The following is a 13,653-nucleotide window of genomic DNA, read 5'->3' on the forward strand; positions in this document are numbered from 1 at the left end:
AGCTGCTCCAGGGGCGCCGTATAAATGCCCGACCCTGCGCTCTGACCCCCAGCTTCTCTCTCCCTGTCTGTGTGTCTCCTGGAGAGCAAGCTGGGGTCTGTGAAAAGACACATTCCTAATGCAAGAAATTGTATAGATAAGATAGTGATCTTATCTTATTAGGAAAGCCCCCATTTCAACAGGAAATCAACAAACACGACCACCCCAAATTTCACCAGGAAATCAAGCAATGCACAATCATTCTAGATTCCTATAGTATCCAGCGGTGAGCTGCAGGGTGATGTGTCTGCTAGTCTAAGGCGTACCCCCTTCAAAATGGCCGTATTCTTGTCAAATCCAAACTCGGTTCGACCCTTCGCTGAGATGCCTCCCACGCTGGCCAGCCTGGGCGTTATATTCCTGACCGGTGAAAGTGCCCCTGGATTAACGGGGTCGCCCTGGTTGATGGGGGGTGGGGGGGGGGGGGGACTGGATACTTACGTCGTTCTCCGACGTCCCGCAGATGTTGCAGCACTTGCACTCGATGCACTGCCAGCGGTAGGTCTTGACCGCCGCCATCATGACCGGGGTGAACTGCAGGCAGGAGGGGTGACCTGGGAAGACAACGGGAGTCAGGCCGCTTGCTGGCGCCCCCTGTCGAACCCCCAACACCCACCCGACAGCCAACGGTTAACTCGCTTGTACATAGATGGATAAGACTTAATTGATCCCGAAGGGCGATTGAGGTGTTACATCATAGAGTACATTAACGTGCAGCTTTAACGGCATTGATGAGCACAGTGAGCACAGTGAAAGTAAAATGTGCACAGTAACGTGTAAAAACGCCGATTTAAAATGGCAAACTAGAGGAAATCTGCAGGTCTGTGCTTCAGAACGAGGCAGCAGGACTTCCGGTGGTGAGGTGGAGCGGCCCTGTGACCCTGTAAACAAGCAGGCTTGTGGATCCAGCTCTTCTAATCCAGCAGAAATACTGCTCTCCTCTCCCAGACGGTTTCACTGGCAAATACTACTCACTGGTTAACTCTGCCTGCAGATCACGCTGGAACATTTCTGCTGTGAAATGTCTGCTGCTCAACCTGTACTTATTCGCTCGTACATCTCAGTACATTAGTCAGTACGGGGACTAGTGAGCAGGAAGGGCCGCTGCACATCTCAGTACATTAGTCAGTACGGGGACTAGTGAGCAGGAAGGGCCGCTTCACATCTCAGTACGTTAGTAAGTACAGGGACTAGTGAGCAGGAAGGGCCGCTTCACATCTCAGTACATTAGTAAGTACAGGGACTAGTAAGCAGGAAGGGCCGCTTCACATCTCAGTACATTAGTAAGTACAGGGACTAGTGAGCAGGAAGGGCCGCTTCACATCTCAGTACATTAGTCAGTACGGGGACTAGTGAGCAGGAAGGGCCGCTTCACATCTCAGTACATTAGTAAGTACAGGGACTAGCGAGCAGGAAGGGCTGCTTCACATCACAATTCGTGGGAACTCCTGACAACACGGTGACTTACAGTACTTTCTGGCACTCCGAGGACTCCCCAGGAACTGAACTCTGAGCCGCAGCCCTGCAAGGCTGTGCCACCATCCTGGCCTTGACATGAGAAATTGAGGATCTAAAAGCCCGCAGGACCGGAGACCCCTGCTCTAGTGCCACGTACTGTCCTGACGGTTTGGCCCAGGATGCTAGTTAAAACCTCCCCCTTTCAGAACACATGTTGGCCGTCCCTTGAGGTGCCCCGGTTCTGAATTCTTCCAGTCCCACTCGAATTCCTTCACCCCACGACCAGTCCCCGCCAGCAGAGACGCAACGGCTCCCCCCCACCCTCTCTTCGACCCCCGAGGAGACGCACCTGACCGGCCGCAGTCCGAGCAGGACACCAGCTCCTCCGACTGCCCGGTCTTGTGGTTGATCTTGGAGTCTCCCAGGCAGAAGTCGCAGTAGTTATTGGGCAACGCCAAACCGTCGGGCCCCTTTTTCGCTGGGGGGGGGAAGGACAGACAGCCGTGAAGAAACACATCACTGGATTCACTCCCTACAGGCATGGCTAGGAACGTGTCACTTGCTGAAACCTCCACGTCCATTTGGCTGACAAAGGGAGTTTCACTGGTACCCTTTTATAATAATAATAATCCTTACACTTATATAGCGCTTTCCTGGACACTCCACTCAGAGCTCTGTACAGGTCATGGTGATCCCCTCCACCCCCACCAGTGTGCAGCCCCACCTGGATGAGGCGCCAGTCCGCTCCCCACACCCCAGCTCTCAGTGGGGAGGAGAGCAGAGTGATGGAGCCAGTTCAGAGAGGGGGGTTATTAGGAGGCCATGATGGGTAAAGGCCAGGGGGGAAATTTGGCCAGGACACCGTTGTAACACCCCTACTCTTTTCAAGAAACACTCTGGGATTTTTAATGACCACAGAGAGTCAGGACCTCGGTTTGACGTCTCATCCAAAGGACGGCGCCTGTTTACAGTCTAGTGTCCCCCGTCACTATACTGGGGCATCAGGACCCACACAGACCGCAGGGTGAGCGCCCCCTGCTGGCCCCACTAACACCTCTTCCAGCAGCAGCCTCAGCTTTCCCAGGAGTCTCCCCTCCAGGTACTGGCCAGGCTCCCACCTGCTGAGTCTCCAGTGGGGCTGCCAGCGGTGAGCTGCAGGGTGGTACGGCTGCTGGCCCACGTGAGATCTGAACCCACAACCTTCCCGCTGCGAGTCCAGAAACCCAACCACTGCTCCACCAAACACCCTGTATACAGCTGAACTATACAATTCAGACCTGCATATACAAGTACAGTATAGCTGTACTGTACAAGTCAGACTAACTATCTCCCTCTTCAATGTCAGTTGTGTTTCCATCTGGCCTTTAAACCTGCAGTGTTAAGTCTTAAGTGCTGCTTTGGGGCAGGGCAGTGTGAACTGGGCGGGGTACGCCACAGGTGGGACAGACGGGGGCCAACTTTCCCAGAAGCCAATTCACCTCCCAGCGTGTCTTTGGACTGTGGGAGGAAAGCCCAGGCAAACCAGACAGGAACATGCAAGCTCCACCCAGACAGTGATTGGAACCCAGCTACCCCCCAGCAATGCTACCGCGTTATTAAATATGGGACACTGCCATGTTTAAAAAACTGAGATTGGATTGCAGGCAGTGGGGACCCCCAATGACGGCAACCGGGGATAAAGGGGTCCCCCTGGCCAGGGGTTTCTGTGAATCCTGGGACCGGCACTCACACTTCTGTTCCTCGGGCCGGGCTGGGATGGGGGTGCGGGGCTCCGAGTCCTCCTTGTCCTCCCCTTCCTCGTCAGCCAGGTGCGAGTGGGCGTAGTGGTAGCTCAGCCCGGGACGGTTCTTGTAGCGTTTCCCGCAGACTGGCGGATTCGGAGGACGGGTTGGGGGGGGGGGTGGGGGGGGGTGAGGAACGCAAGAAAAAAAACACCCTGTTAAAACATCAGATAGGCGGCAGATGCGACCTCCAACCCACCCCCCTACCCCCAATTCAACTGCCCCCTCTAGCCTGAGGCCTCTCAGGTCCGTACTTGTACCCACAAACCACTCCTCAGACATCCCCATCCCATGATCCCCCATCCCGGTCAACGGTTTTGCACCGCTGCACGCCGACGTAGCGCGACCCCTTTGTCCTAAACGGGCAGGTTCCGGAGGACGGGGTTCCCCAGTTCCGATCCATGGGGATCCCCACACACACACCGGCTGGTTCTGGGAGAACGGGGCGCCCCAGTTCCGATCCATGGGGGTCCCCACACACCGGCTGGTTCTGCTCCAGCTGGGCTCCGGCTGAGCTGGGATCCCAGCTGAACGCATGATTTCAACCGGGTGTGTCCAGCTCCCCAAACAAGCCGGAGGCCCCCCCCCCCCCATCAGCAACTACATTTTGACAACCAACTTCAAAACGCTTGTGTTCCCCGCCCTCGTACAGCAAAACGACCGCTTGGCTAGGCTGGAAGAGCTTTCAGTCAGCTGACAAGACACGGGTTCAGGTCCGGGGCGCTGGTAACGTTAGCGGACACAGCCCCATGCTTGCGCCGTCACCTGAAAGCGATACACATGGCTGTGTCGCGTGGGGTCAGGTGGTCTGTAGAAAGCAGTGCATGCTGGGAACTGTAGTCTTCTGGCCCCAAGTCCAAACCAAAAATTTACTATAGCGCTCCAATATAATTGTGGGTGTCCACTACACCACAGTCAACTAGCATCAGATTTTTAAAAAGAGCTGGTCTACAAGCCTTCACGCACCTATACAAGGGCACAAGCATTCATAGTGCTTGACAACTGACAGAAAGCTTACTTGGAATACCTAGCAGTCAATATGCACCACCCTCCTCAACCACACGCCCTTCTCCCCAACCTGCCCCCACAGCCGGGAGTGGAGCGAAGATCAGTCTGGATCACAGCGAGGCTTCAGCCCACGGGGGGACGTGGTCTCAAATATTTTGGAGCTAGTGCTTTCGTTACTAGATTTTGCAGTTACCCCTAATGAATGGGACATGTCTGTGTGGTGTGGGGTCAGGTCACTGTCAGCTTTGAAACAAACTAGGTTCAGGACACAAGGGGCTCCAGTAGTGCTGGGCGATAATTGGATAACGATAATTACCGCGCTATAATTTTCCTCGATCTCATTTTAACAAAAGTTCGGTAAATGTTCGATATGTATGTTTATGCTTTGCGCATACTGCGCGAGGGGGCGCGTGCGTGTCGCAGACCGGGCAGCTGATGTGGTGTTGTTTACCCACACGGTGGCGGCTGACAGGATTGTAGTTAAGAGTAGAGAAATGAGCGACACTTAAGCAAATGTAGCACCGCCAACGACCAGCTCGAAGGACGATGACATCGTCAGCAGAAAAGGCAATTCCACCTCGGTCATCTGGAGATATTTGGGCTTTTTTACGATCAGGCAGAAAACAGAGCACTTTAAACTTTGCAGGCTGTCTGAGCCATCTTCTATGTGTGTGTTATCACACTGCAGTATTTAATTCTTCCATTAAGATATTTATTTGGTCCATTTTACTCATGCATATTTTGACATAATAAGAGACTCTCTACCTCAGATTTCTTGAATGTTTCTGCTGTTTGGCAAGTGTTTGTTAAAATAAGGAGTTGTCTAATTGACCAATTAACTGTCTGGTTTCTTCAGCTTTCACTCGGGAGAAAACAAAATCTGCCTTTAAACTTGAAAGAAATAATGATCTGACATTTATCGTGATCATTATCCATATCGACCGATACGAACATTTTTAATCGGGATAAAGTTTTTGGCCAAGGCTCCAGTGCTCGACACTGATTCGAGTTATAGCGATGAGTGACGTGTGTGCATCTGTGGCGCCGCACAGCTGCTGGAGAAGGGGCCCCTTTCTGCCTGCAGGGAAAGAGAGAGCTTGCTGCTCTCTGCTTGACAGCTCTGGGCCTGGCCGGGTGTCCTGACCACCGACAATCACCACCGTCCGCTTCTCAGTAGCCCAGCGGTGATGAGATCAGAGAGCCACCCGGGAAGGAGGGAGACAATACTATAATTTCTCGTTTTTTGTACTTTTGCAAACCGTGCAGTCCAGTGTCTTGAAGTTAGCTTTGCGCTCAAATATATCTAAAGATGCCGCCTGTCCTTGGTCAGTAAGATAAGGGGCATGTATTTGGTCAGCTGCCCAGAACATGAAAAGAACTGTTGTCTAGTCTGCAACTTAGATATAATTAATTGGTAGGTGTTGCTGTCTTATCATTTGTTTAGAATGCGTAAATCGTTTTGTTTTAAGGTATAAAGGACCACCTTCAGCTACTCATTTTTTAAGTCTGGTTGGTTGCAAGCCGGACTTCCATATGCATGTGGAAATAAAGACACTACCGCTTCACAGACGCCTGAGCTTTGTCATTTGTTTCTCTGTCGAAGAGGGAAGGAGGCTTGGATTTGGGGATTTACCTCGCTTGCTTTGTGAAAACGGTCTTCTGGTAAAAAAAAAAACACCACAATGGCAAATCCCAAATTCCAGGGCCCAATTCCAGTCCTTGAGAGCAGAAGGCCAAAGTCTTTTGAGTTTCTTCCCACCTCCCCCAAGCTCACATGCAGCAGACCTCCTTTTGCTGGACGCGTGGGACTCGCCGGCCAAAATATGGGGAACCCCGCCCGCCCATTAATGTCCCCGGGCTCTGCAAGTCTCATTGGTGGGTTACAACAAGGCCTGGGCTGGTAAACTCTGCCAGATCTGAAATAGCGGCAGCTCAATCCTTGTCCCGTTCTGCCAGCAGGATCTCCTTCGGCTGATCGTCTAGTGCAAGTGATCACATTACTCCTATCCTGGAGTCCTTGCACTGGCTTCCGGTCAAATTCCACGTGGACTTTAAAATCCTCCTGCTCACCTATAAGGCTCTGCATGGCTTGGCACCTCAGTACCTGTCTGAGCTATTATCGCCCTACTCCCCACCTCGCAACCTTCGCTCTTCGAATTCTGCCCTCCTTACTGTCCCCCCAAGACCGTCTACACTCTGGGGGTGACAGGGCCTTCTCCTGTTATGCCCCCAAGCTCTGGAACTCTATCCCCAAGGATATCAGAGAGTCACCTTCTCTAAACTCCTTCAAATCCAGACTCCAAACCCTCTTCTTCAGAAAAGCCTTTACTGAACTGGCTCCATTCTTCACCCCTCTGCTCTTCTTAGTACCACCATCCACGGTCTCCTCTGTGTATTGTCATTGTGTTTTATCTGGTGTATTCTTCATATTTATTGTTGTTGTCATCCTGTAAAGCGCTTTGAGAAGCCACCTTTAAAGGCGCTATATAAAATAAAGTTTATTATTATTATCATCTGAGTGGGACTGGAGTGATTCCACCCATTTCCCAAAGGAAAAACGGCTCTGGGACAGGAACACGGGGCAGAATTATAGCTGCTGCTGCTGCTGCTACTCATCCAGAGTCACCTTGTGCTGCCTTTGAGAAAAACAGCCTGTCCGCCCGACGCCTTCTAGTCTCAAGTCAAAGGCCGGTAGGGCTTTGCAAGCTCTGTGATTGGAAAATGCCGAGACCTATAACGGCGGACATTTATCCAGTCAGCTGATAAGCCAAGCAGGTGCAAGGGCTCTGGAAGGCACAGAGGGAGCCGGAAGACTTTCCAAGCCACTGCCGAGAACCGGACTTTGACAAAGCAGCGCCCCCAGGGCCACCGGGAAAAGCCCCCAGCATTTCCAGACACACGTTCAGGGGGAAAACACGTTTGCGCACCCTTAGCGAGTCGTGACTGTGACGTGCAAAACGCTGGTATCGTTCTAAAGTTTTGGACACCAATGGATCGTCACTGGGCGCACGCCGGCACAAAAACACTCTCGGACCAGGGCCGATTTTCCCAGAAGCCAATTCACCTCCCAGCATGCTTCTGGACTGTGGAGGGGGGGGAGAACATGCAAACTCCACCCAGACAGCACCCTAGGTCCGGCATTGAACCCAGGGCCCCGGTTCAGTGACTGCAGCGACTGCGCTGCCCCTAAGTGCAAACCATCAAAGATAATTTCAGAAAATTAAACGACTTCTCTGTTTCGGCTTTGACAAGACAATTCAAATTGGGGGACAGCGAAGGCGAGTTTGTCACCATCAGGCAGGGAGCGTAACCGTGTGTAGATTTCAGCTACCACCCCATTCTGTGCAAAGGGTACGCAAACGTCTTTCCCTTCCCTGAACCATCCAAAAGCATAAACTCGTTTCGCTGGTGAATCCCAAGGGCCATGAAGAGATGAGACACACGAGGAGGTGGAGAGGAAGTGAAGAGCCCCAAAACAAACGCACAGAAGCAGCAAAAACAAGGGCAAGACAAGAGAGAAAGCCAGATGGAAAAATGAACACATAAGCAGGAGTTCTGAAACGGCAGGCTTGCAGCACGTTAGAGTGAAGCTACGAGATAGGGTCGATCGGACTATAATGACGGCCCCCAGCAAAGAAATAGTGCAAAGGCATCTTAGCAGCCAGGAGGAGGAGGAGGAGCCAGGAATGAGCGTAGCCAGCTTCTTTCAGCTTGAGAGCCAGTAGCCATATCGCCCTGCAGCTCACCGCTGGCAGCCCCACTGGAGACTCAGCAGGTGGGAACCTGGCCAGTACCTGGAGGGGGAGACTCCTGGGAAAGCTGAGGCTGCTGCTGGAAGAGGTGTTCGTGGGGCCAGCAGGAGGCGCTCACCCTGCGGTCTGTGTGGGTCCTAATGCCCCAGTATAGTGACGGGGGACACTAGACTGTAAACAGGCGCCGTCCTTCGGATGAGACGTCAAACCGAGGTCCTGACTCTCTGTGGTCATTAAAAATCCCAGGGCGTTTCTCGAGAAGAGTAGGGGTGTTACCCCGGTGTCCTGGCCAAATTTGCCCCCTGGCCTTTACCCATCATGGCCTCCTAATAACCCCCCTCTCTGAACTGACTCCATCACTCTGCTCTCCTCCCCACTGAGAGCTGGTGTGTGGGGAGCGAACTGGTGCATCATCCAGGTGGGGCTGCACACTGCTGGGGGTGGAGGGGATCCCCATTGCCTGTCAAGCGCTTTGAGTGGAGTGCCCAGAAAAGTGTATGCAAGTTAGCAATTATTAATTATTATTTCTGCTCTGTGATCGGACTCAAGTCAGGATGCGACCCCTGGATTTCCACACTATGGAGAAGTAGTATTGCACCCAGTAGTGCACCACGTGGATCATTAAAACTAGAGAAAAGTGATGGGGACTCAGGCTGGCTCGGTTTAAGGAGAACTTCGCTGTCTTCGTGTAGGCTGCACACATTCAACGCGGACGAGGTGGAAGAAGCACAGGCAATGAGTGGACAAGGGGGGGGGGGGAGGAGGGGAAAGGAGGGATGAGAGAGAAATATACCTCGTTCAGAAGGTTTTGAAATATGCTTTTGTTTGTGAGTGTCTGAAAGAGAGGGAAAAAAAAAGAGAGAGAGAGAGAAAGAGAGAGGGAGAGAGAGCAGAGACAGAAGGACTCAGAGTACTTCTCACAAGACACGGGAAATGAAAAGAGACACATGCCCCACCCGGTCCCAACCCCCCCCTCGCACCCCCCCCCCAAACCTCTATTCTGGTTAGACCTTTGCAATCATGTGGCAAACCTCCAAGTTCGATCTAGTGCACGCCTCTCTTTTTTTTGGGGGGGGGATTCGCCTGAGCTAAGGGGGTGCCGATCGAGGAAAAACTGGACCGATTCATCGCGTGCCTATGGGTACAAAGAGCCGCAGGAGAAACCAGAGGAAGAGGGCATGATGGCGAACTACCCAGAACGACGCGTCTTTGAAGACGCATTGGGGACGCACTGATCTCACCGTCTTGAGCGGCAAGTCAGCTTGATCTTTTACGCCGCTGTACATTAGAAACAGTCCCCCCTTTTTCGTTTTTGTCTTAAGAGTCCCTGCTAATCGACGGCACGGCGTGCAAGCCCTACATTTGCATATTCTTACTGTGAACGTGTTGCCACTGTCCAGTTCTTAAAATGGCTTCCCCCTTCAAAACGTGAGTTCGTGCCCGCTTGCAATATCACGATTCGCCCCAAATGTTAGCTTTAGATGGGGTTTTTTTTTTTTAACAGATTGGAACAGTCTTGGGGGTGAGCTGAGTGAATGGTCGTCCACAAGGAGTGGGCGATCGGTTGTGGAGGGGGGGGGGTCACCGGCACTGGGCAGGGAGAGCACAGAATTGGCCATTGTGATGCCCCAGACTTCAACGGGGGGGGTGATGCGATTTCTGACAAGGTCAGGTCGGCTCCGAGTTCTCATCGGAGAACACCCACCCGGAGGTAGGCCCGGTTAAGAGGCCCCTAAATTTAGGCAGGGCGCTAAGGATCAGTGCATCTCGACTCGTGCCACCTGACAAAGCAAGATTCGGGCGACTGCAAGCAGGAGACCTTCAACGCCAAGTCCCCCCCCCCCACCATCGTCGCGCTCAGGTGGTGAGGCGACAGCGCCACCTGCTGGTCCGCCGTTTCTAGCGGCCACACCGCAACGCGATTCCTAGCCAGGAGATTCCAAGGAATAACCAGAACTACCAGGACAGCGTTTGGCGGATTTCTTTCGCCCCAAAAGCCGCACCCCCGTTTCCTTAGAAAAGCTTTTGACTCGGGCGCCGCGTTCTTTTGTCGACGCGGCGCCCCCACTTTAAAAACGGACTTTCTGCCACGGTGTACCGCCGGTGAGCCCGTATTGGCACGGATCACACCCGGCGCCTCTGAAAAAAAATGGAAAAATGAGACGCATCTCGGCCTTCATTTAACACAATCTGACAGCACTGTGGAACAGCCAAATTATTTTTTTCCTTCTGCCACCTGTAGCCAAAGAAGTTCTCTAATTTTCTTCCCAGTCCCGCAACCCGCTCTGTCAAAAGAATCCCACTTTTGTCTTTTGATCTTTTCCGCCAGATGGCTCTTTGGGATGGAGTTTCGGCACCCCACCGGGATTTAGGATTTAGGAGGACCCCCCCCAAAAAAAGACAGATTCAAGTGTTCAAAAGCTTTGAGGAGGAAACGTGGTCCAAGCTCGGGACCGGCGGACAGACGCGAGGGGGTGCGCTGGGGGGGGGGGGGCGCCTGTGCTGGCTGACACCCCCCGCGATGCACCCCAGAAACGACCCGACTCCTCCTCTTCTTCCTCCTCCTCCTCCTCCTCCTCCGGCACCCGAGGGGCAGGAGAGAGAAAGGGTGGGTTTCTTCCCCCTCCCTTTCTAAGCTCTGATCCAACGACCGCGGCTGAAAGCTCTGGATCTGCAGACTGGGGGGAGAGGGGGGGGGGGCCGCCAGCTTGACGTGAGCGGAGGGCGTTCCGTCTTGAGAGCGCCTCTGATCTTAAATCCCCCCCCCCCCAATCTCCGCGCACTGGGACGGGCTCGGCCTCGGTTCCGGCTTCGGAAATGGCGGCTGGCGGACTTCGCCATCCAGAACGCGGGAGGGGAGGGGAGGGGAGGGGGTTGGCACAGAGGCCATGGGGGAAGCTTTGTCCGCTCGGGTGCAGGAGCAGCGGGAGCGCGATCTGTTCGGCCACGCAGGGTGGGGGCGCCGCGGTCCGCGGACAGAGAGACACTATCGTCCCCCGGCCCCGGCCCCTGTGGTCCCCAAAGAAGCCGCACAGACTGGACAGAGGCAGACGGAGACTGGGGCGCCTTGAGGGCTTCAGTCTCCCAGCACCGAAACCGTCTTTCAACCTGGGGGAGGGGGGGGGGGGCACAGCTCACAGCTCTCGGACGGAGGGGGCGCCAGGGTTTCGGAGGGCGGTGGGGGTGGCGGGGGGCTGTACTCACTGTCGCAGGCGTAGGGCTTGTCTCGGTCCTCCATGGCGGCGGCGGCGGCGTCCAGTTTCTTGCGGGTGCTGCCCACGCCGCGGCCCTGCGGACACCAACGGCTTCGGTCACACCGCGCAACGGCCCCCTTCCTCACACCCCCCACCCCCACCCCCGCCAAAAAATCAAAGCTCTTCATCGGGCCCCATCGGAACCCGTCTTCAGCTCGAGCTTTCTTTCAGGACATCCGAGCGCCACGTTCCCGGGTTTTCAGCCCCATCCAAGCACGGACCCCCGGCAGGCAGGCGGGCGGGCGGGTGGGGGGGGGACTCACCTTCCCTTTGCCTTTCCCTCGCCGCTTGGGGGTGTCCTCCTCGTAGTCTTCGTCGTCCAGGTCGTCCAGGAAGTCGTCGGGCTCCAGGATCCGCTGCGAAGGCAGAGAGACTGTTTCGGGGTACAGTCAGAACGCACCCCCACAGCCAGCGCTAACACCGCCGGGGTGCCCCGGGCCTACAGACGACCGCTACGGGACTTAACCCCACGGATTAAAAGAACGGTCAAATTCGAGAATCCGTTTTGTTACCGGGGTGCCTGAAACCGCCCCCCGCGTTTGTCCTCCGTGTAGCTCGTCTCTGCTTGGCCAGCGGGCAGCACCGATACCCGGCTGACCCCGAACGAGGTTCCCAAGTGTAGATCAAACGCATACAAACATCCGTCTGTTCCCTTACCCCTTAAAGCAGTTCATACAAACACTGGGTCCTGGGTTCGAAACCCCAGGGTGCTGTCTGTGTGGAGTTTGTATGTTCTCTTCATGTTTCTGGGTGCTCTCGTTTCCCCCTACAGTCCAAAGGCATGCTGGTGGGTTAACTGGCTTCTGGCCTTGGTGTGTGTGTATGCCCCCTATCTGGGCGACCAACAGGCACAAGGCAGGGTACAGCCTGGACAGGATGCCAGTGATGAAGCCAGTTCAGAGAGGAGGGTTATTAGGAGGCCATGATGGGTAAAGGCCAGGGGGGAAATTTGGCCAGGACACCGGGGTAACACCCCTACTCTTCTCGAGAGACACCCTGGGATTTTTAATGAGCACAGAGAGTCAGGACCTCGGTTTGACGTCTCATCCGAAGGACGGCGCCTGTTTACAGTCTAGTGTCCCCCGTCACTATACTGGGGCATCAGGACCCACACAGACCGCAGGGTGAGCGCCCCCTGCTGGCCCCCACTAACACCTCTTCCAGCAGCAGCCTCAGCTTTCCCAGGAGTCTCCCCCTCCAGGTACTGGCCAGGCTCCCACCTGCTGAGTCTCCAGTGAGTGCGAGTGACGCACAATGTTTTATTCGTGCAAGCTCTCCGATGGCGGGGGGGGACGATCAGGCAGCCGCTGTCCTGCGCTAACAAACAGGCCGAGAGCCCCCCCCCCAGACAGCCCGCTGCAGAGCGAGGAGAGGAAGGCCGGGGTCTACAGGAGAGGACAGAAATGACTTGGGGGTCTCCTCTTTTACCATGAAGCTCCCTCGAGCCACCTAAGGGTGCTGCTGTACCTTCCGGGCGCGGGCGGAGCTGGTGACACCCCCGCCGCCGCCCCCGCCGCCGCCGCCGCCGCCCCCACCCCCGCCGGCGAAGTCGGCCAGGCCGGAGTCCTCCTCGGGGCCCCGGGGCTCGGGGGCGCCCCGCTTGTCCAGGGGCTCGGCCTTCAGCAGGGCCTCCAGGCTGCTGCCGTCCGGGGGCGCCAGCGCGTCCTTCTTCAGGGCCACCTCCAGCTCTGCGGGGGCAGAAGGGCAGGTAAGAGGGTGGGGGGGGGGGGGGGGGGCGCGCACTCGCACGGGCTCTGGTTCTGTGTAGCGGATCCGCCCCCCCGTCGAGCCAGCCTGACCCCGTGACCTCAAAATCTGCGTTTCTCCTCAGAGCCAGACGATCGGGCCTGTTCCGCTCAAACCAGGATGACTGCTCTTCGTACTGAAATGGAAATCTGACCTAATCCTTAAAATGTAAAGAGCTTTAGAGAAATATATAACAAGGATGAAACTGCTGTGCTACGGGCAGGTCGTCAGAAGACAGGACGTACTGTCTAGATCACCAAATTAGCCGAGTACAAGTGCTAAGCTCTGCAGAATATATATTGGCACTTCTTCTTTCGTTTCTGTGCTGTAATCTTTCTTGTCCTAAGGAAAAGGAGAAGTATCAGAAAGGGGCTGAGTGCTGTATTTTTCCACTGCATTGCAACATCTTTATAAAAAGCCTGCGCTGCCTGTAGCAAGTGGGGTCTCCGACGCGCTCCGCAGAGTGACAGCGGGGCTCCCCATCTTGCAGTATTGAAATAAAGACCTTACTCGGGTGAGAACTCTCTCTCGCGGCGTCCTTGATGGGTATACTCCCACGACAGCACGCGAGATCAGTACGTAGGGCATCAGTGGCACACCAGCCTGAACCTTCCT

The 13,653-nt window shown here is 54.9% G+C and overlaps 1 protein-coding gene across 3 annotated transcripts in view; it reads right to left on the bottom strand.

Moving 5' to 3' along the window:
* LOC148815964 (zinc finger protein ubi-d4) overlaps positions 1–13,653 on the bottom strand; it is a 30,064-nt gene that overhangs the window by 5,661 nt on the left and 10,750 nt on the right. For 2 of the 3 annotated variants that reach the window (XM_088904869.1, XM_088904870.1), the window contains exons 4-9: positions 12,760–12,980; positions 11,556–11,648; positions 11,243–11,327; positions 3,227–3,364; positions 1,847–1,975; positions 481–593 (exon numbers count right to left, since the gene is read on the bottom strand). In XM_088904869.1, the coding sequence (XP_088760995.1) occupies positions 481–593; positions 1,847–1,975; positions 3,227–3,364; positions 11,243–11,327; positions 11,556–11,648; positions 12,760–12,980 (779 nt within the window). Of the gene's footprint in view, positions 1–480; positions 594–1,846; positions 1,976–3,226; positions 3,365–8,831; positions 8,874–11,242; positions 11,328–11,555; positions 11,649–12,759; positions 12,981–13,653 lie in introns of all 3 variants that reach the window. The other variant, XM_088904871.1, reaches the window with a different exon arrangement.

The sequence above is a fragment of the Atractosteus spatula genome, chromosome 24 (assembly GCF_055471065.1).
Source record: "Atractosteus spatula isolate fAtrSpa1 chromosome 24, fAtrSpa1.hap1, whole genome shotgun sequence".
Lineage (NCBI taxonomy): Eukaryota > Metazoa > Chordata > Actinopteri > Semionotiformes > Lepisosteidae > Atractosteus > Atractosteus spatula.